This window comes from Chelon labrosus, assembly GCF_963514085.1.
Source record: "Chelon labrosus genome assembly, chromosome: 15".
NCBI classification, from domain to species: domain Eukaryota; kingdom Metazoa; phylum Chordata; class Actinopteri; order Mugiliformes; family Mugilidae; genus Chelon; species Chelon labrosus.
This window is the reverse complement of record NC_140348.1, coordinates 12584165-12606715: the sequence shown is the minus strand read 5'-3', so window position 1 is coordinate 12606715 and position 22551 is coordinate 12584165. Positions and strand designations below refer to the sequence as shown.

Here is a 22551-nt window from a genome sequence, read left to right as displayed (position 1 = left end):
TGGGAGGTTTAGAAAGCTGAAAGATATGGCCCCCTTCCCAATCTCGCTCGGAGACAACAAAAAGGGAATGCTTGAGAAGGGGAAGCAGCGGGAGGAGAGCACAAAGACAAAGGCGCGGGCAAGGTCAGTCTAGCTAATGGGCCTGAGCCGTAGGCTGCCTGGGGCTAGGCACACTTCTGTTCTCTCTCACACACTGGGCCTTCAAAGACCCTTCAGTCCACCCCTCTCCTTCTCTCCTCTCTTCCTCCATCTCTTCCACTCCTCTTTTAGTCGTTTCCCCACTTCCATCGGTGACACTTCCTCCCTTCAAAAGGGTCTGCACAGGTGCCTTTAAAACACATTTTCCCCTGAAACACCTCCCGAACTCGACCATTGTATCAACAATTGCTAATGTTAACGAGTGGCTAACAGAAATAATTTCCAAAATGACAGAGAAGATGTTTTTTTTTTTTTTTTTTTTAAACTGAGGGGCTGCAGAATTGTCCAGGTTTATCTTCTGTCACCGGCCGTCATTAGGTCCAAGGTGGGTCCCTGGAAGTGCTAAGAGGAACTGTTGGAAACGAGGAGGAGGTGGAGTGTTGTTGTCAGGTTGGCTGGCTGGCGTTGCTTGGCTCCACTCGAGGGCTCCTTTAATGTGCAGCGGAGTAGAATAAGTGAGTGGCTGTGGGCACCAGCTGAGCTCACTCTCGTCTTCGCCTGGTAGCTGAGGGGTGAGCCGCTGCCACCTGACACTGGGCACACGGCTCAGGGCTCCTCTTGGCAACGTGGCACAGCACACATGTCCCCTCATTTGGATGGAGATTCAGACACAACACACAAAAGCTTTACCCCCCCGGCCCTCCTCCTTCTCCTCCTCCTCCTCCTCCTCCCTTCCCTCCCTTCCCTCCCTCACTCACTCAGTCTCTCTTTTCCCCTCCCGTTTTTTTTTTTTTTCTCCCCTTCCTTTAGTTTTTGACAGCATCATAATAATCTGGGTATCTTCTTGATCATGCCCCGTGTTTTTTTTTTTTTCTTTTCTTCCTCATCTTCTCAGAGACGAGTTTGAAATTGCCTGCGTCAGGACTTTGCTAATTAAAGTCATACTTTCAAAAATGCCATAATAACTGTTAATTAGCTTGATGCTATTTTCAGCATAATTTGCTAATTAGTGGAAAACCTGTACAGCGTTTCTCTCTAATTACAGTATGGCTCCGCACGGCGCATCTGTGCCTTGACTCCAAATGATACCATTACAAAGTCCCGTATTACGCATTCTCTCAAAACAGTTAATTGCCTCCACAGATAGTGAGATACTTCAGTCAGCTGATTTTTATGGTAATAAATGGACAGGCACAGACACAAACCACCCTGGTTCATATTTATGAAATATGAAAAAGGAAAACAACCTCTTTATGAGATGCATGGAGTTAGTTTGGAATATAATCTGGTTGGTTCTGCGATGATTTTGTGTGCTCATGCGTTGAGTTGCTGAGACTTTTAATGAAGTTTATTTTATTCTTTGTCGTAACCTCGTGAGCAAATACGCCATAATGTAATTATAGAAGAAGATTAAACGAGAGTAAATGTTTCAGCCTCGCGTAAGGTAAAGGCAAAGTGCTGATGGGTGGCGCTTTCAGAGGTGGTTGTCATGTAAATACAAGTAACAACATAATGTGGCCATGCCACAGCTTATTACTGAAAATGTAACTAACCTTGTCGTCCCGCCGGTTATTTTCATGTAGCCTGGCAATGGGAGGGAATTATGGACGTGACCACAGGTTGACCCGAATACATGTGTATACTAGACACAAATTATGACTCATTAAGTGTGGTGAGGAGCGTGATTGGCATGACCTCTGAACTCAGGACGTCAGCTGTGCCCATCCTCCGCTTTGCCCTGCTTGTGACAGCCACCAGTCTGACAGGGCTAGCATCGGCGCCGGCTAATTAATGCACCACTTCAGAGACCCTTTCATTTATGGCTTCTGAAAGGCATTATTAAATTAATTAAACCACCAAGAGTTAGTCATTATGAAATCAGGAGGTTTACATGGATGACAGCGTTTATGAATTAAACATCCCCAAAGTTCCTCGCAGGAGATACCCCGAGCTGCATGCGGGTACCTAGCGCGACAGATGTTTGCCCCCCCTTTCCTCAAGCTAACCTGTATTGCAAGCGATTTAGGTCTCATTTGGGGGTTTGAAAACTAAAGGCAGGAGAGAAAGAGGTTCAGGATAGCTAATGAGCAGAGAAAGAGAGGGGAAAAGGAGGTCACTAGCTCTGTTCATCTGTAGACAGTACAGATGGTTGTGTTTCATACAATACAACAATGGCGTACATCAATTTGTTGATCGCTAATAGATAGCTACTCTCTGAAGAATTGCAGACTGGGATCAGTTGTTTGTGGGTTTTAGCTGAGAACTCTACATTTATAGCCTCGAAACATTTAGAAAAGCTGTGTGCTGTTTTTAACTCATCATGTGATGTGAAAACTACAAATGGTCCACGAGATAAATCCCATAAACTTGGGCTTAGCTGGAGAGCAGAGGGCAGAGATGAGTAGCTCACTCAGGAGCCTTGACGATAGACTCCTTTTCATCTGTGGACTGAGATTCACAGATTATCTCAAGAGGCTCTCTATCTCTGTCCTCGTCTCTATTTCTCTTTTTCTGTTGCACCCTCCCTTTCTCGCCCCTCGATTCAGGAAGTTTGCCAGCTACTGTCTTTGTTTACAATGCCAAGGGAAAATGTCAGAGCCGTTGAGAAAAATATCCTTAGAATCTTTTTTTTTTTCATCTTCTTAATCTAACAGTTTACTGAACTTGATAAGTGTCCTATCAACATGCTAATCAAATTACTTCGGAACCAAAATTGACAGTTTTCATTAATTATACAAGATTATTCTAATTGCAATTCAAATTTATTCATTCCGAACAGAAGGTATTCAGTAATATTTTACAAAATTTGCATATTAAATGGAGGGAGTTGTGCATTATGCATGGTAATGTATGCACAGTTTCTTATTTTTAACTTCACGGCCATATGTGGTGTCGTTGTAGGAGCAGGTGAAAAGTCTAAGTGTGTTTAATTTGCTTGACAAACATTCGGCTGGAGCTTGTCAAGGGGAGTATTGTGAATGCCAATCTTTATTCCCTCTTTATTGATTACCCCAAACTCTAAACATCTGGAGGTAAATGGCACAGAGAGAGATGAACTGAATCATGGGATTAGTACCTTCAATGACTGAATCACTATCAATTACTTCAATAGCATAATTCAAGTGTACTGCATAAAAGCGGCGGTACCTTGGTCTGAGCCAGGATTAATATTGCAATTTAACGTAACAATGGAAGCATGGGAATGATATGGATGGCGTCCAACTTTTTTACACTGATGTCATAAAGCTAATGCCGTTATCTAAATACGAATGTATTTAATTCCTAATTTAGGCTTTGTTTGTAGAATGAAAGGGCTCAACGCATTAGGCACATGTTTTAAAAGGTAATGGATTCTGTGAGTAAAACAACCTTATTTATTCACTGAGACGCAAAACCCCCAATTTGCTCTTTGTTTTTATTTCCTAGAGCGGGCAGTGAAGTGCAAACAGCTTACTGGGAAGCTGTTTACTACTGTATATGACAAAGGGTGCGTGTGCACGTGTGTGCACGTGTGTGTGTGCGTCTGTTTATGGGGAAGGGGGTGGCTCCTCCAGCTCCACAGGCAAGGTCTTGTGTTGTAATGTAAGCGTAATAATTATCAAACAGCATCGGGGGCTCTGGGCACGGGCTTTAACAGGGGGAGAGCATGTTTGATATGTAGAATCAGCCCATAGTGCATCCATAGAGGGTGACTAAATCGCACGGTTCATGGATCACATTAGTATTGCTCTGCATCCACCCTCGCACTATAGGTGATTTCCATTTAGACACACATTTCCACATGAAGATAAATATGACTTGAATCGTAATTTCCCTGAAGTAAATATAATACAAATACAACATAATACAGTGTCAGGCCAGGCAGGCTAATAGATTACTAGCGTGTTTTCCATTTGTATGGTAAGTGGTGAACCTAGGTGGTGGTCTGGCGAGTAACAAATTGAATGTTTAATCCATCTCAGTGCAGATTGAGGGTATCAGAAAGATCGGTAGTCGTTGGAGTTCTCCTGTGACTGGTAGTATATTAGATATTTTTACTCTTTAGGGGTTTGAGGAATGTTGTTGGATTAACAAGAGGTGCAAAGTGGTAGATAAATTCAATTTCTTATCTTTTCTGGAGTCATCTGTTATTTTTCAAATAGGCATTTGGATTTGACATGCTGTATTTCCCGTCACTCAGTGGTGTAATCTCTGATCTGGGATTACAATCGCTCTGTTCAAGGTAGATACCAATATTTTACAACTTTTAATTAAACAATTTCACATTTTATTTCATATTATAGTCTTGAATTATTAACCGGAGTCTCTCGTACCACTTGTGAAAGTCATTCCACCTTTAATCCTTCAGAGGATTCTTCATATATATGTTGGAGAGATCGCTGTGGAGTAACCATGACAAATATGCAAAAGATATGCCTCCTTAATGTTACCAAACATTCTCTAAGTACACATTTAATTCTTTAATAAATGTTTGCTCTGGCATTTTGGAGCAGCTAGATTAGCGTCATCTGCACAGCATCTCGTATAAGTGTGACAAATTGATATTTTTATATAGCTTAATCTGTTTACTATGATGTTTATGCGAGGAATTATTACAAACTAATTAAAGAAATCACTTTGATATAATTAGTCAGATTTCAGGAAGCTCATTAGTAGTAATTTGCATGAAAAATAAGCCCTGTAGTGGTGCTTAGACCCAGCTATCCGATCTGTGTTTTATCTGGTTACACATCTACCCCCATTGTTTGTTGTCTGAGGCCTGTCTGAAGTGGCCCACAATATTTTCAGTCATTGCCCCGAGAAGCGGTGGGGTGTCTTTCAACAAATTCCTCCCCTAAAGCAAGTCAACCTGTATGTGGAAGCAGACACACGCCTCTGTGTACATAAGGCAGGAGGAGTGAGCGGCAAAACACTGTCTATTTATCTGTCAGGTTCCTGACAAAGAACTGAGCTGACAAGTAAGGGTTTCCCTCAGCAGAGCAGGGGGGCTTTATTCACCGTACTTACATGCCCAGTCTATGCCCAGAGACTCATGTTATTTGCAAATCACACTCTTTGAAAATTCACAAACGGGGCGAGACATGCCACGCTACGGGTTTGTCAGCTGCCTTCACAACAGCTAGCTATATCGCTAACAGTGTGCGGTTCGGTAAGGAAGCAGCTTTCTCTTAGCATTTGCCTCGCTGTCACTTTTTCCAACACATGCGTTCTGTGTCTTCATGCTTGGGGTCTCTCCTCCCTCAGAGGGTTGCCATCTTCCCTTTGGACTGACAAAACGCCCACACTCCTCCTGAAATATAAAAAGGAAAAAAAAAAAAAGAGAAGACATTCCTGTATTACATCACTCTGTGCTGAAGCTGTTCTTCCAGAAACCGATGCACATATATTATATATTCATAGTTAAATAAAAGTGATGCTTATAATAAAAAAAAAAAGATAGTTTTTTAAATATTTTTTCAAACTTAAGACTGTGGGGATCAGAATGCTGGTACAAAAACAGGACCTGTTTATTCTCTATACCCTTTTCCCACCATGGACGAAATCCTTCCCTAAACATCCGGACAGAGAAGTACTTGTGTGGCGCTGATGTCACAGACCTACCTGGCCTCCCTCTCACAAAAGCTAAGGTATCATTAGCTAGGCCCACACAATGGCCATTCAACCAAGCCACTGCGCTCCTCAGGACTTGGGAACAATGTTATTTTTTGTCTCAGAATTATAAAGACAGAGTTTTGCAGGAAACCTGACAGACAAAACCTTTTAGAGGTAAATGCTCCAGGCGGCTTTTGGGTTTAATCTTTTCCCATTAGCATTTCGTCCCCCCCACCGCCTCCCCCTCCACTCTTCCCTTGCTCACACACACAAAGACCATATTTACAGGGTCAAAAGTAAAGCCTCAGAGTCTCTTGAGACTGCTTTTTTTGTGTAGATCTTTACATATATACATACATAACACTGTTATTTTTGTTTTTCTCGTGCGAATGGAATGCACTACAGAAATCTTAAACGGTCACATTTGTTTGTGGTGATAAATACATTTTCACATAACATAATAAAAAAGGAAACAGAAATAAATTGTATTACACACCTGCTATCTAAATATTGTAAGACCTCACACAAGAATATTAAAAATGATTAGCCCACAAAAGCTCGAGTTTATTTAATATGTGTTGTATTGTCAACAATACAACAGCTATGCTAGGGCTAAGGGTTCATATGTGCTACCTTTGTGTGCGTGTGTGTGTTTGGGCGCATGTGTGTGTGTGCACATTCACTTACGCGGGTGTGCATGTGAGTGTGTGTATGTGTGTGTGACTCCATGTGTGTGATTCATTCCAGGGCAGTTTTAGTCCTTATAAAATATTCATTTTGGTTGTGCAGGGCCCTGTAATTGCCATCTCTCACCCTGAATTATTTATACCTCGCACAGACTGACAAAGCTTTGCCATACGGCCCCAGATGAATCAGAAAGCAGCCATCTCTGCTGCCAACAGCACTGGGCTTTCACACAAATATGGCAGCCACGTCTCTCTGCCTGGCCTCTCTTAATTTGACATTTTCTTTTTCCCCCTGCCTTTGTCCTAGGTGCACAGAAAGGTTACCTGTTAGCTTTAAGCACCGACCCGCTCTCTGTCTTTCTGTCTCTTTCCCCCCACCTACCTACATGACAGTCCGCAGTGGGTGTTTTTTTTTTATTTATTTATTTTTTTTACCCTCTTCTGAGACTGCGTTAATGTGGTGGCGATGTCAGAGTGACTGCCTCATGTTTCATGATGACTGACCAGTCCTGACAGCCACTTTAGATGTATGTATTATACATAAGTAATAATATGATGTAGAAATACACTCGCATACATTTGAGCATGCATGGACAGACAGCAAAACCACTGACTCGCTGACCTATATGTAACACACACACATGCAAATCCCCCCCCCACTCTCCCCGCTGCCCTGTTGGGTAAGGCTGTCTGTAAACGGTCAAAGCCCCCCTGCTGTCCTTCCCTGTACAGCTGCGTTCCTCTGCGCCTCGCCTGGGTCTGATCACTCCAAGGTGCCACAGGAGAGAGACGGTGCTGTATGGCTCTCATTGTTAACGGGCTCCGGGGCCTTCCAGGACCCCATGTTCAACACCCTAAATACTACTATTCAACCAGGCCAGTCACTCCAACATATGCTTATCTTCCATCTCACTAGAGCAGGGAGGTGCTGACTGGTATTTCCTCAAGGCCCCGAGCTCCAGTGCTGACCGGTAATCAAAGCACCATATTTCTCCCCCTGCGCAGAAATAACCTGAAGTTGCCTTTACACCATCCAGCTGGTGAACGGCGTGAATATTCCTGAGAGCTGCGTTGTTGATGTCAGCAACCTCGTGGCTAACATTGTTGAGCCTGTCCTAGTCATTATCACTAATCATCATCACATGGTTTTCGTGCTGCTGGTGTTGGTTCAGTAATATTCAGGAATTCCAGTTTGGATGTAGATGATGTTGGCTCTATAGCGTCAGCCAGTGTTTGATTTGTTTTTACAACAAGGCCGTGCGAGACAAAACAACGCAGAATTATTTATGTTTTGTGTCTTATTATATTGTGTTCAAAGTCCTGGTAGAGAGAAGCCGTATTCCGAGTAAAACAAAGAACAGCGTGCAACAGTACACAGCCTCAGCCGTATCTTGATGTGAGGGGATAGGAGAGGCAGAGAGAAAGCTCGGGGCTAAACATGCAGTATGTGGCGGGCTGGAGCTAAAAGCTGCATAAAGCACACAGCCTTAGTCCACTGTTAGCAAGTGATGGATAGTTAGCAGGAGCTCCGAGTCTTCGTCTAATCTGTTACAGTAAACCTGTGCCAAAGCCTGAAGGGAATCAGTGGGGGCTAGCTAGGAGTGGGTTTGACGTGAAACCATTTGTGAAGACGAGCGATTCTCTTAAGTAAGAAACTAACAGTGTCCAGAGAGAGAGAGAGGGAGATAGCTGGAAAGCAAGCGAGACAGGAGGTGAGGAGAATGAGTGAGAGTGCGAGAGAGAGTGAAGGAGGAAGAGATACCATAATGAGTCCTGTAGCCATGGAGTAAATGAAGAGGGATTGACAGAGTGAGGGATCCTCAAGTGAAATAATGTCAATGCCACTCTGCCCATTAGAGAGAAAGGGGGATGGTGTTGGAGAGGGTAAAGAGGGATGAATGGAGGGACACAGCCACATCTTACGGTGCAGAGGAAGCACATAAATTATTTGTGACACCCTCACAACACACACACCACTAACAAAAATATGAAATATGAAACAACAAAATGAACTGACAATAGCAGCTGGAAAAATAAAGAAATAGAAAGGGGAAAAAAAGGCCTTGGAAATACCCAATAAATTCTCCGAGACATGTAGTTGGGATATTTGATGTCGAACAATAATAATCACAGTGACATCTGCCTTGCTGTTCTCGGAGGAGACGGGCAGAGCCCGTGAGTGGAAGGGGTTAATCTTCCAAACCCAATAAGGTTGGATAGTGAGGCACTTGTTCCCTGATAAAGAAGTGATAGGATCTGTGGGTCTGGTCCCTCGGCGCTTGTACAGGGGTAGAGCAAATATTGTTAATGTGCTGTGGTTTACTTCAGCTAAGGCGAGAAAAACAGCTCTGCTTGACGAGAGAAGACAGTGGCAAACCAGAATACGACAGAAACGGCCACGCAGCTCGGTTCGGCCTCCCAGGGACTTAACTGGCATATACATCGGAGCCCACTCAGTTACATAAATAAGTGTTCGGGAAGATTAAGATCTATAAGTGTCTCAATTTCTCATTTTACCTGCTCCGTCTTGTCACAACAGGGATCTGAATTCAGTTCAGTGAAGTGCCTAATAACTGGAGCAGTAGGTAGGGAAGGCAGGAGGCTTGACATTAAGACCCTGGCGTTTTGGAAATCCGATACGCTATTGACCCGTGTACTACTATCTCAGCGTAGAGATCTGGTGTCAGCAGATTGTAGTCTGGTGTTGGGAGCCGTTTCTTACAGGGCTCCTGTAACAGGGGCCCATTGAGTCTGGGAGGCAGCTGGGGCCTGATGGGCTGGAGCTGGGTGGTGATCGATACTCACCGCCCTGCAACGGATGACCTCACTGTCATGGCTGCCGGCTGTGGACACTGCATGCTAGTCATTAGTGCCGGGGCACCAATCAGGAGCTTAGAGTTGTCAATACCTGACTCTTACGGATACTGTGGCCATCTGTCAGTGTATTGTGTAACGGCCCTAAGTAAATATGGGGAAGCTCTTCTGAACAATAAGAACAAGGTGTACTATTGAAGAAAAAAATTATACTCACAAGTAAGTAATTTAAAGGATCGACGGGTGAAAAAAAAAAATAATATCCAATAGCTCCAGCTTAACTTTAAATTCTTTACAAGTCATTAAAAATAACAAAAATCAGGATAAAAAAATGAGTGAAATTGACAGGACAGCTAGCCTCTGCTGTCGATAGAGCCTTCTTAATAATACAACATTATCCTTATTTGCCCTCTTCACTCAAATCAAAGGGATGGACATTTATGCATGAGTGACATCAACCCGGCAATTAAGTTGGCCATTTAAATGAGAGAAGGCCTTCCTCACCTCGCCTGTTTGTTTTCTCCCTTCTCTCTTCTTTTTTTTTCTAGTCCTCCTCTGTTTGATGATGGGAGAGGGTGAGCTAGAATTAGGGCGATGGGTCTTCCTTTGAGTGTCAGCCTAAAATGATCAGAGTAAAGATAAGAGGGTCTAGCAGCCCTCAAATCAGTCAAAGTGCCAAAGTCGGCCTTTTTCTCCTCAATTACCGGGTCTGTGAAGCCAGGGAGTGGAAGGCGCAGAGCCTGCTGCATTACTAAAGAGACAATCTATTTCCCCTTTGACCAGAGGGAGAGAAATCATTATGGCATGATTAGTAGCTTCGGCAGCGGGCGAGCATGGAGGTACTACAGGAGAATCGTATTAATTGCCTTAGACCAAGGCATGAGCAGGATTGTTTTAACGTTGATTTGTGGAGCTGTATGACTAGCTGTCGGAGATAAAAGCTGATGTCAAGTCTTAGTTATACTGGCAGACTTCAGGCATGCAGACAGAGAGGGTTGATGTCAAAATGAGCTTCCGTGGCTGCCCTGCAAGCCTTTCTCTATATGCCTGTCGATGTCTTCCTCTTTGTCTTTCTTCACACTTCATAGTTTTCCTTTACGCCTCCCACTATCCCTCCCTCTCCTCCCCCCTTCCCTCAGATGGACTGCACACCCCACCCCTTCCCGCACTCCCTTTCTCTCTCTCCTCCAACTGATAGCTGCCTTGGCCGATTATTTCATCCAGTGCGGTCCACTGAGAGCCTCCTCTCCCGGCTTTGGAAGAGCTTTAATTAGCCATGTTAATATCCCCTTCATTGGCCTTAATATCACTCAACACCTTCCTCCATCTCAGCGGCCACCAGGGTCCCCCTGTCCTGTCAGAACAGCTGATTATTGAGAAGGATAGCTTTAATCAAACCTAATTGCAGTTCATTCTTTCTCCCTATCCCCCTTTGCCCTCCATTGCCAACATCTAATGGCAGCGACGACTTGATATCCCATTAAAAAACAATTAAACAACCTCCTTTTGTCTCTGTGCGTGCCAAAACACCAGCACAAACTTCTGTAGATATTTAAGAAGTAAAAGAGAGAGAGAGGGGCCTTGTCTTAATTGCTCTCCTTTTCACCAAGGACCAATTTGTGCTGCGCTCATAGAGAATCTTAACCAACTCAAATGTAATGGATGCTATAGCACTGCCACTGCTGCGGACTATGAAAATTAAGCTTATCTTTTTAGGAAAGAAATTGTGCTTAATTGCCTTCATAACAGTAAACATAAAGGAGCTACTTTATGATGGCGTGGGCACTCCATTTCTTGTGTTTATCATTTCTTAACTTTTGGTTTCGCTGTGGTAGGAACAGTATGTAAAAGCATTATAGTATCCAAGAAAGGAGACTAACTCTGAAAGTAATGTGTCTCTTTTATGAAGTCAATGCGTTGCCTTGGAAATATATTCTATCTCTTGCTCTGACATAAATCGTCTACCAACGGGTGATGCATGCACATGCTCACATGCACACATACACGCGTGTGCATGTGCGCACGCAAACACACAACGCTGGTCTTACCCAATCTGTATGAGAGGCGACAGACAAATAAAAGTCGTATTTCAGGTCTGCTTTCCGCAGATGTCTGCTGCTCTACATTATGACTCTTTGGGGAAATAAAAACAGGGTCAGGGAATTAGAGTACATAATGGTCATTTTGATGATCAGCCAACAGATGCAACCCGAAAAACACAGTGAACACAATCAAGCGAAATGCACTAATGACAAGTCAGGTTTTTTATGGCCTCACCACACACCGACAGGCAATCAGCATTCTGGCATGGGTTAAAACGTCTTTTATTGATGTCCAAGCCAAAGCTCCTTGGATGTGGAGAGAAAATATTTTCTCACCTCTCGTCTCCCTCCTGGGCCCTCGGTGAAGCACAAGGAATAGGAGTCTATCGAAGAACGCTTCTAAATGACCAGTGCATGTGTTAATGTGGCCAGGGTTAGAAGGGTCATTTCAGACTCTGATTTATGGCCTGGCTAGGATCCCACTGGGTGAACGAGAAGTCTTAAGTGTTGTGAAAGCGTCCTCACAGGCCACACAAGCCACTGTATTTAGCTGAATGAAATGGCCGTGCAATCTATGGTGCAATCTATGGTAATCCAATGAGCCACTGTGATTCTGTGAACCAACTTAGTGTTACAATGCAAACCACAGTGTTGCATATAGCGATGCCAGCGCAGTGTGATGAAAAATAAATATCACAGCACTGTATTTATAATGAACGGGGGAAAGCAAAGGCACAATCAGTCATGACACTGCGGGGAGAAATTTGAAAAAAAAACAACAAGTCGATTCATTGTTTATTCTCTGCGTTCATGTAAGGTTTTACACAATAGGTTACATCTGATCTTTTATCGGCCTCGTTGTTGTTTCCCCCCCCCCCACTCTTTAACTATTTTTCGGCTGCGAGGCCACCACTGATATACAGCTCTCAGGACGAGGCCTTATCAATAAATTCAGCGAGGCCCGAGAGTAAGCGAGAGAAGAAGGCGGCTTACAAACTAACCAAGCCCAGATCTCACTCAGACGTGACATTTGTTCAGAGACGATTAGCCAGGTTGTAATTTGTGGCATAATTGCCTCACCCACCCACAAGTACATGGGTGTGTGTATGCCTTATGTGTGTGCGTCTGTGTGTGTGGCATACGGCGGTCCCAGGAGTGTCCGCCTAATTGCCTGACAGGACTATAAGTTTTGTGGCGCGCTCTCACCTTGTTAGGTCCTTTATCCCTGATGCTCTTCAAACAAGACCTGGTCACAGGTGGGCCTCATTTGCTTCCCTATTGAACAGGAGAACTTTAATTGCACAGGGGGTGTCCTGGGATTAAAGAGGTGGGTGGAATATCAAGTGACTTCCTGTATGTTAGTGGCAGATGGGTGTTAGGAAAGACCCGTGAACTCAGGTGAGACGATGAGATCACAAAGAGACTGATGCTCTTGATTTGGAAAGAACAATAAAGACGTTCGAAACTGAAATAGTGTAATGTCACGTTTCTGGCGCGATGAATGAATGGGACGCGTGTGAGGAGTCTAATTTAGCTTCTAATCATTTAGATTTAAACGTTGTAATTAATAGTTTTTGCTCGTCTTTTATGTGCTCTCTTTCAGATTCTTCCTAAAGTTCTTTCTCAAGTGCAATCAGAACTGTCTGAAGAATGCAGGGAATCCACGAGACATGCGCAGATTCCAGGTGACTGAAATCTACTTCACACATATGCTCCGTCTATTTCTGTCTCTGTCTGTCACTGTCTGTCTCACTTCGTTTTTTTTGCAGGCACAGATACGCACAGGTGTAAAATGCACAACCACGGCTGCTACACTACACTAAGTCACAGTGACACAGATTCACATATGAATACATTTTTTATTATCGGCACTGAAGGAGGCAAAAGCCAAGGAAAGAGAGAGTGAGGGATTTTGTCCTGTGCGCTCTGGACAGAATATTTATTAGGGAATACCATCTGACACAAATAAGGATATAGGATTTAAGAGTGCTATCAATTGTGCTCCTGACAGCTTTCTGAGCCACAGCGCAGAGGGGAGGACGATCCAACCACATGTAACAACAGTGTTAACTCAGGATCTGTCTGGCAGCGGAAACGCATACCTCCTTGCACACATATGCACAAGCACGCACACAGACACACACACATATGGATGCATACACGCTAGGAGTGCATATGTTTGCTTTCCCCTCCCTCCCTCCCTCATTCTTACCCACATATGCATACACTTAATGTCACACATATGCAGCTCTCTATGTAGCCAATGAAAACCATATTAAGCCATCTGAAAACCATCATTATTGCGGGCTGACAAAACGCCGCGATTTACACCAAAAGGACATGACCATTGAGCACTTTTACGCATCTAATGTGTCAAGTCGGCGAGCCTTGAAATTATTGACCCCCTGCTTATCCATTTATCCAACCATCCATCCATCCTACCCAGACATTTTTGCCACAAGCAGCCCGCTAGGTCAAGGTGAGACAGCGAGAGTTTAGTGTGATTTGTCCTATCAGGGTAACGACAATCTACAGGAGGGCGTCCGTCACTGACAGCACTGTTCTGTGACAGACACATATGCCAGCATCCTCCAGGAGGAAGCCCAGACATGAAACAGACAAGACAGGGTGTCCCCTCCTGATGTCACCACCATCAGACCTCCCCTGCCTCCTCAAATCTTCCCTCAGGGTGAATGTGGACTGATGCATGACAGCCACCAAGGGCTTTAACCTCTCACTTCTGTGTGTCAAAAGGAATGCAAGAACTAAGTTTTAGCATCACTCTTTTTGGGGAAAGTATTGTGTCTAAAAGAGTAAGATATTTTTTTATTGTAGTTCATAATTGTGCCGTATCTTCAGCTCAACCATTTTTTCACAAATTGATTTCCCAGATGCTCCTCCATAGGTGTTTCTCTGGCCAAAGTTGTGTATTCTGCATGCCTTCCACTCTACTTATTACCCCCCAAAACCAGCTGGAGGCCAGAAAGGGCCCAATCCATCATCCTCAGCTTGGCCCAGCTCTGAACCTGCTCACAAGAATGGAGCTCTTTCACTTCCCCTTCTCTTCCCTCCTCCCCTTAAACCCCCACCCTTCCCAAACCAACCAAAAAGAAAAAAAAAAACCGCGCCCCCCTAAATTCCACTGCTACACCGAGGTCACTTACCGGCGAAGCAAACCTGAGAGGGGCTCTCTGTTTCCGGCTCAGAAACACTTTGGCCATTCACATGCGGCTCGCTGTTTGGAATGTGGTAGCCAAAAAAACAACAACAAAAATAAGCATTATGAAATATGGAGTGTGGCTTGGAATTTGATCCTAGTAAAATGTTTGTTGAGTGATGGGATGGAGTACGGTTCAGCTGCTAATGACTCCAGTAATATTTTAAAAGGGAGGCCTTCCATCCTCAAACAGATGGACAAGCTGATCAATAATTCTGAGCTTCGGCTATGATGACAGTCGGTAAGAGTGGGTAAAACGGAAATGGTAGTTTAGTGATCGAAAAGTCAATTAGCTGTACACAAATGCAAGACACTAAAAAGCTTAGTCAAAATGGCCGAGAAGCGAGGTAACTGTAATGCGATATGTCCAGAGAGTACAAACACTTGAAGAGGTTTGACAATAGTAATCAATAGCATGGAGGCCTGTACCTGGACACAGCACTATTTCTGCAGCATGTATCTCATATATCCTAAGAGGGTCAAAATGCTCTAAATCTAAGATAAACTATCTCTCTCTCCTGCTTCTTGTCTTACAGCTTGCTATATTACATGTTTTACTTTTACTCCTCTTGCAGGTTGTCGTGTCGACGACCGTCAATGTGGACGGCCATGTGTTGGCTGTCTCTGACAACATGTTCGTACACAACAACTCTAAGCATGGGCGAAGGGCTCGCAGACTCGACCCTTCAGAAGGTACGCCTCCTTATCTGGAGAATGGTAGGCACATTTTTACATCTTATAATTTGCTACGCTCCTTTTTCTCTCAGTTCCTTTCAGACATCCTCCCATTTTTTTCGTCAGATCACAACACCTAGATGCCTTTAGTTCCTTAGAACCTTTTGTTCCGCCATCACTTCCATTTTTACTTTTTAAGTTGCTTTTTTGCCTCTCTCACGCCCGCTGTTGATGCCTCGACTGGAAATAGTATGCATTGCCCGGTGCGTTTATCATTTGAGAATCACCAACGACGGTGATAATACTCGGGCTAATTCACAACTTCAAAATGTTATACTACTTCCAGTCTCCTAATGCACCTACATTTGTCCTAAAAGCTTATGTGAAACATGATCAAATTGCTGAAGAATTTGACTGTGAGGTCAATTTCCTGCCATTGGGTTCTGCAGAGTTAGCTGTGAGAGAGCTGAAACAGGGGGAGGAAGGAGAAAGACAGAAAGAAGGGGGGGAGGTAAGGGTGGGGTGATGGTGTGTGTGTGTGTATGAGTTAAAGAGGAGGAGGAGGAGGAGGAGGAGGAGGAGGAGGGGTGGGGGGGCTATGAGAAAAACAGAACTTACTGTTTTTCTTCCAACTGATTCCATATGATAGACTGATTGCCTTCTCGGCCAAAAGAGAGAAAAGAAGGACCACCAAACCATGGGAAATCCAAAAAGCAAAATGCACTAAACATAACCTTTTGACCCCTTATGGCTTCCACTTGCAGATGGGAGCACGCGCGGAAAGATCGCAAGAAAAAAAACGACTTAGGCCAGTTGTGCAAATTGCTTATCTTCAGATTTCAAGGGCCAATTATGGCTGGGCAAACAGTTTATATACACCACTGACTAAAACAAGCTTCTCTACACATTAATGGGCATTAATGGTTCTATCACCAAAAGCAAATGTAATGTTTAATACAACAACGACTAATACAAAAAAAAAAAAAAAAAAAGACTAGACAATTAATATATCTCAGTGCTCGCCAGTCCTAGTGGGGGAAAAAGCTAATCTATTTGTTTTTGTCTTTATTAATGACTCCTCTACTGGAGAACAAAATCAAATAATTAAAGTCCTGCCCGGAGCACCAAAGTCATTATGTTCGCTGACGTTCTGTTTGTGTGTTTCACGTTTATGACACGATAGGTGTGGATCGCCTAGCAACCAGTTTCTTAATGAGGAGAGCAATTAAAGAGGTTGAGCCCTCGCCTCCATGTTCCCCCGCTCCCGTGGGACCCCCTGTGTTTTGTATGTGTGTGTGTGTATACGTGTGTGTGTGTGTGTGTTTGTGTTCTTTACAGGTTACCCCAACCCATCCTTTTATTCCTCTCTTCACCACACTCTTCAAAGCAACAGAGTGACGCCCCGTAAAGCAAGAAAAGAAAGCTATTGTCAACCGCCCAGTTGAACATGTCTTTGTCTAATAACTAATACACCTTCCCTCTGCTTAACCGCGTGCGCTCTCACAAGTTGAGTTTTTTTTTTTTTTTCTCCCCTCCTTCCTCCCAGGCTCAGCTCCATAACAAACTAATTTATCATGCATCAACAGCGATCGCTCACTTTGTTTGAGTCACCTTTAACAAACAGAGATGTGACACATGAGGAAAGGGGACCCGGTCGTAAAATGTAATTCCAGCCATGTCCTCCATTGTGCTCTGACAACTAGCAGGCAGACAGACAGCGTGCTTTAAATTAGCAACACATTCTTCCTCGGGAGTTCACTAGGCGAGAAGCCTCAGATATGTGGCCGGCTGACTGAGTGTGTGGCTGACACAGAGAAGCATCCTTCCCCTTCGGCTCGCACTGCACTTGCACCGGCTGCCTCGCATTGATCAATAAGTGCTGCCCCCTATTGGCGCAGACGGGGGATCGCCTGTGGATGACAGGCTGAGTCGCGCCATGTGACATTTTTGTTCACTTGTGTGTACTGTCACACAACAAGCATATTATGCATTCAGACACGAATGTGCTTTGTGGCTGCCTGTCACTCAAACATGTATAGATTCAGGCTCAAAGGTGCATAAACATGCTCACAAATAGCTGAGTCTTTCACACACAGTGCCCCCCCCCAACACACACACACACACATAGAGACACACACGGAGACAGCGCAGACACACATAGAATCCATCTCTCACACACACTCATACACACTCACACACGTTCCTTAGCTCAGTTGCACCATTATAGAGCCCCAGACAATATAGGAGACTCAGCATAGAGCCTGCAGCGCCTGCCTCATTTGCATGCCAAGTGGCTGTAATGCTGTTAGGGTTTATGCAATAAAGACAAGTGAATCCAGACTGCTGGGCCTAAGAGGAAGAAAGAGAAGGAGAAAAGGAGAGGAGGAAAGGAGAAAGAGAAGGAGAGAGTATGGGAGAGAGAGAGAGAGAGAGGCTGCGAGTGTGAGAGAGAGAGAGAGAGAGAGAAAGCGAGAGAGAGTCAAAGGGAACAGATGGCCCAGGGAGAGGTAAAAGGTATAATCCCATCAGCTGCACTATCAACCGACCATCTGGACATCCCACAGCACAATTACAACACATTTCAGCAGGCAGAACAAAGGACGGCTTCACGGGGCCACATCAGACCTGTTTGAGTGTCACAATACTAGAGCTAGACCTCCTCTGCTCAGATCTCGGATCAGTTTTGACGTCCTCCGCTGCTCGCCCTAACAGGAGAGGAAAAAGATTAGGACAGATCACAGACAGGCAGCTTGCGGTCAATTCGCAGCGTAGGGGATCTTGAAATCAATTCAATCACACAAACAAAATGGATGGGGTGACAACTCCACACGGAAGGAAAAAGGAAAGAAAAAAAAAGCGAGCCATGACATATGAATTCAAATCAAGTTAATTTCCTGTACTCTAGCCCAAAGTTTGCAAAGACTTAGTGATGCAACACCGGCTCTTTGGATCCTCATCCGTCCACTCCTCATGATGCCTATCATCTGCTGAGGGGGCATTGTGCGTGTCTGTCATCAGATCGCCTGCGCTGACTGTGTAATCCACTTCGCCACGGTCCCCATTCAGCACATGCTCCCCTCTCTGTCTGTGCATTGAGACATATGCAAATTTTTAGGCAGAAGGGTGGACGGCTTAGGGCCTCAGTCGCTGCCTCTCCATGGGTCCTTCTGTGTGTGGGAGGGGGCACTGGGATTTCCGAGGTGGTGCGTCTGTGTTTGTGTGTGTGATTGTGTATGCCTGTCCTAGGTTTCAGGCTGCAGCTGCCCCCCAACAGCCACCGTCACCATCAGGCCCTCTTCTTGCCTCCTCCTCCTCCTCCTCCTCCTTCCTGCCCCCCTCTCTCTCATCCCCAAAGTCAATTTGTTTACAGTAATTTTGAAGGGTGAATTATTTGCTGTAATCGTCCGCACTGATGAAGGTCAGGCCCTTAGAGGGGGCCCAGCATGCCCATAGAGGGTTGGTCCTCTTTCAGACGCTCTGCTTCGCAATTAAGGAAAGCAAATGTCACTCCTCCAGGCCTCACAAATGAAAATCTGTACGAGGTGATTAGCATGAAGTCAACAGCGCCTGTTAAAGTCAGATTCCCTGTAGTACCAATGTGTGTGTGTGCACTTTATGGGCAGGGAGAGAGAGCAAACATGACCCGAACAGACCCAACAGCAAGGCAAACAAAGGGAGATGTCTTGTCTGAGGTGATCCATACAACAATGGCTGACTGTGATTTACTTACTGGATGGAAAGGATAATAGAGGTTTAGAACTGAGCTTGTAAGGGGAAAAAAAAAGGGAACTTGCCGAAGTAGTTGCTCACATTTTGAGGAGTAGGAAAAACATGCGCAAATTCATAGTGTATTAAAAGATATTGATGGAAATAGATTAAATTTGATATTGCTATTTTATGGCTCGCTGTCATGCTATTTCTGTTGTAAACACGGTGTTGTGCTGAACACCATATTAAGGTAATGCATCAAATGACAGTGAATGTGAGGCACCAGATCACTCAAATTAGATTATAATAACAACCCAGACTGTTGATGAATGGCAGAGCTACGTAGCAGAAGTCATGCCAGATGAAAAGCATTGTAATAAACAATATGAAATGGATTGAATCGATCACAAAAAGAAAGAAAAAAAAAACTCAATCTGAATAATTCATGAGTGCATTTCACGTTATGAAACCTGAAACTACACTCAGTGTGCCTGCACTGTGCTGCACATGCAGAACAAAGGTAATGGAATAACATGAACCAGCAAAGCTTTAGCTTGTCATTTCCACTTTAACAGCGTGTATTCTTGACTCATTTAAGATGTGTTCAACTTTGAAATTTTACTGTACATGCGGGTGCATGCTTAATCAATTCTGATAGCTACATTTGCCCTGACACATAATTTGCTCCATCAAATCATTTTCCTGGCGAGCCTGGCGTTTAGCCTTTGTGAAGTGGACCATTTGAAGGGTCTGCTTAACTACACCACTCCAGCGCGCTGATAAATGATTTTGATTCTCATGCCTTAAAGGACAAATCCATCATTTTTTTTCCAGCGGCAATTTCCATGATATGTCTTTGTGAGAGAGACGTGGAGGGCGAGGTGATGCAGTAATGTGTCTGAGTGGAAAGAGACATGTGCTTGAGTGTTAAAGCCCAGGTGCTGAATTTGCTCTTCTCTTTGTCTTGGATAAGCAGCCACCCCATGCATCAAGGCAATCAGCCCAAGCGAGGGATGGACCACTGGAGGAGCCACTGTCATCATCATAGGAGACAACTTCTTTGATGGCCTACAAGTTGTGTTCGGCACCATGCTTGTATGGAGTGAGGTACGATGAAGAATTTCCAGTTTCTCTTACTTGACAAAATTTTTTTGTCAAATATATTGAAAAGTTTTTAGAACATTTATTTTAAAAGTTAAAACTCCTAAGCCAAACATTCTTGCCGGCCTTGATGAAAGTGCATGCTCTGTCGCCTGTTATTGCATAGAGCTCATTATTTATTTTCTTCTTCTCGGTAATCCAGCTGATAACTCCGCACGCCATCCGCGTCCAGACTCCACCTCGGCACATCCCCGGTGTTGTGGAAGTCACGCTGTCCTACAAGTCCAAGCAGTTCTGCAAAGGTGCCCCCGGGAGATTTGTCTACACTGGTGAGTCAAAATCTTCTTTTCCTTTTCTCGCTTTCTTTTTTTTTCTGCAGGCATCTGCTGCACACCCCCCCACCCCCCCACTTCCTCCCTCTCTCTGGATGGAGCCCTCAACCCTGAGTCCAGGCACTAATAATCAACTAACCAGGGCCCTGCTTGCTGAATGTTTAATGTGTGAGATCTGCACGGCTAGTGAAAAGCTGTTTCGTGGAGGGGCTGCTACAAGTGCAACTCGATCCCCTCCTGACCTGCCATCGTACAAGGGCGTTGGCAAGCTCTGTTAAACTCAGGCTGTTAGGATAACTCATTCTGCCTGTTCTCTCTATCTGTCCTTTAGTGAGATAGATAATACTTTCTGCTAATTTGCTGATTTTGTAAGCCAAAATGTGGTTTCATTTTTTTAATGAATCAGATTAGAAAAGCAATATCTAGGTTAAGTGCACGAGTGGGTCTGAAGTTATTCTCATGTGTGTGCAGCATGAGTTCACGGGAGAGAAAGTGTGCGAGGAGATGAGAGAGACGTGTATGTGTGAGGGAACGGGAGTGTGCGTATGTCACACTCAGAGTAAAGGATCTGATTATCTTGGCTAACAGAAGGAAGTGGTGGTCTTATCTGTCATCATTGGTGAGGAGACAGAGGTTGCGGGGGTCAGGGCCTGTCTGACCTGGAAGCCTCTGTCTGTTCCAACTCTGATGGGCAGAATGAAACAGGGCTGCGTCAAGGCACTTTCACTTCCCCCAGCACTCCCAGGCCTCCTGCACAGACCTGGCCTTGAACACGGCAAGGCCAGGTCTGTGCTGGGACTCCCCCCTCCTCCTCCTCCTCCTCCCAAAATCCCTATCCAGACCCCTCCATCCCGGGGCAGCTGTTTCTCATCAACCCCCCCACACACCGCCACCCCCACCCCGTCTCTCACTCCCCGAACCTCCACCACCGCTACCACCCCCAGCCATCCGTCCCCTTCTCCTCCAACCGTGCAGTCTGGCCCAGCTCTCCTGCATTTAACCTCCCTAGCAGGAGCGGAGCAGAGGCCAACAAGGCACCGGGATAATGAAACAGGAGTGTAGTGTGGCTGCGTAAGTGTATGTGTGTCTGTTTGTGTGAGGGGAAGAGAGTGTTCGCTCCAGTGTGTGTGTGTGTACATGTGTTACTGCACAGCCCTGAGAAGGTGTATAAGTTAAGACATTAATGGCTTCTATAGCACCCTAGTGAAAGTGCCAGGTCCCTTAAGAACAGACCCCATTAGTCACAGAGGCTAAGCGGATTGGGATGATTACCATCAGGTTTTACTGGGGAAACGTGTCCCCCTCTCTCTATCTTTGTTGATTTTTTCCCCCCATTCTTCTTCTCTGTCTTCCCTGGGTTCCTACTCACTTCCAGTTAGTATAAAGATACAATTACCCCTGGAGGCAACGGAGGTACAATTGATTAGTGTGGTGAATTAAAAGAGAAAGTCACCAATAGACAGGTCCGGCTCCTCTGCTCGTCTATTCCCCGTGTGGCTCACCCTGATTGTACAAGGGCTGACGCTTGAGAGAATGAAACCGTTAAAGAGAGCAGAATGCATAACGCCAGAATTGGCTATCACTGATTCCATATGTACAGTAATTGGTAGGCGAAAAGATGTTAGCTACTTCTCTCAGACATTACAATGTGAAGTGGCTGATGCATTGAGTGCAGGAGAGTGGATCAGGTATTTAAGAATGAAACAGCTCATTTCAAACCGTGGCTTTTCTTTCTGTGTTACGGCACTTGAACAGATTGCGGTGCGTGAGCAAATAGATTTGAAATGACCTGGAGTTACAATAGCAAATTACCTGGGATGAAAAGGACATGAAGTGACACAGAGGTGTCTAAAAGGCGCAGAATGTTCCGGTGTCATATCGGAGAGCAGCATGTGCATATCAAAGGTCTAGTTATCAAAGTGAATGGCTTCAAGCGTGACTTGAGAGCCCGGCTTGAGAGGAGGGCCTTTTTAGACTTTTTTTTTCTTTTTTTTTTTCATGTTGACTCTTCTTGCACCACCACCCTAATTGTGGAGATTTAACTCGCTCAATTTAAGAAATTATCACAAATTACCAAGAGTCAACACAGAGGAGACTGCAGTCAATTCGAACAGCAGAGGGACACGTCCTCACTCGGGTTAGTGCCCTGGAACGGCTCCAAAACTCACAATCCATTCTCAGAAAGAGAGCACCCTGTAGCGTATGTCAAATAATCCTGTTGGCATTGACTATTGAATGTTTAAAAC

At 44.7% G+C, this 22551-nt stretch overlaps 1 protein-coding gene across 6 annotated transcripts in view; it reads left to right on the top strand.

The window, feature by feature from the left end:
• The window catches only part of LOC311500314 (transcription factor COE3), a 68705-nt gene that overhangs the window by 26809 nt on the left and 19345 nt on the right, over positions 1-22551 (top strand). For 2 of the 6 annotated variants that reach the window (XM_084561640.1, XM_084561637.1), the window contains exons 7-10: positions 12876-12957; positions 15065-15182; positions 19849-19979; positions 20176-20302. In XM_084561640.1, the coding sequence (XP_084417766.1) occupies positions 12876-12957; positions 15065-15182; positions 19849-19979; positions 20176-20302 (458 nt within the window). Of the gene's footprint in view, positions 1-12875; positions 12958-15064; positions 15207-19845; positions 19980-20175; positions 20303-22551 lie in introns of all 6 variants that reach the window. The other 4 variants (XM_084561639.1, XM_084561636.1, XM_084561638.1 and 1 more) reach the window with 2 other exon arrangements.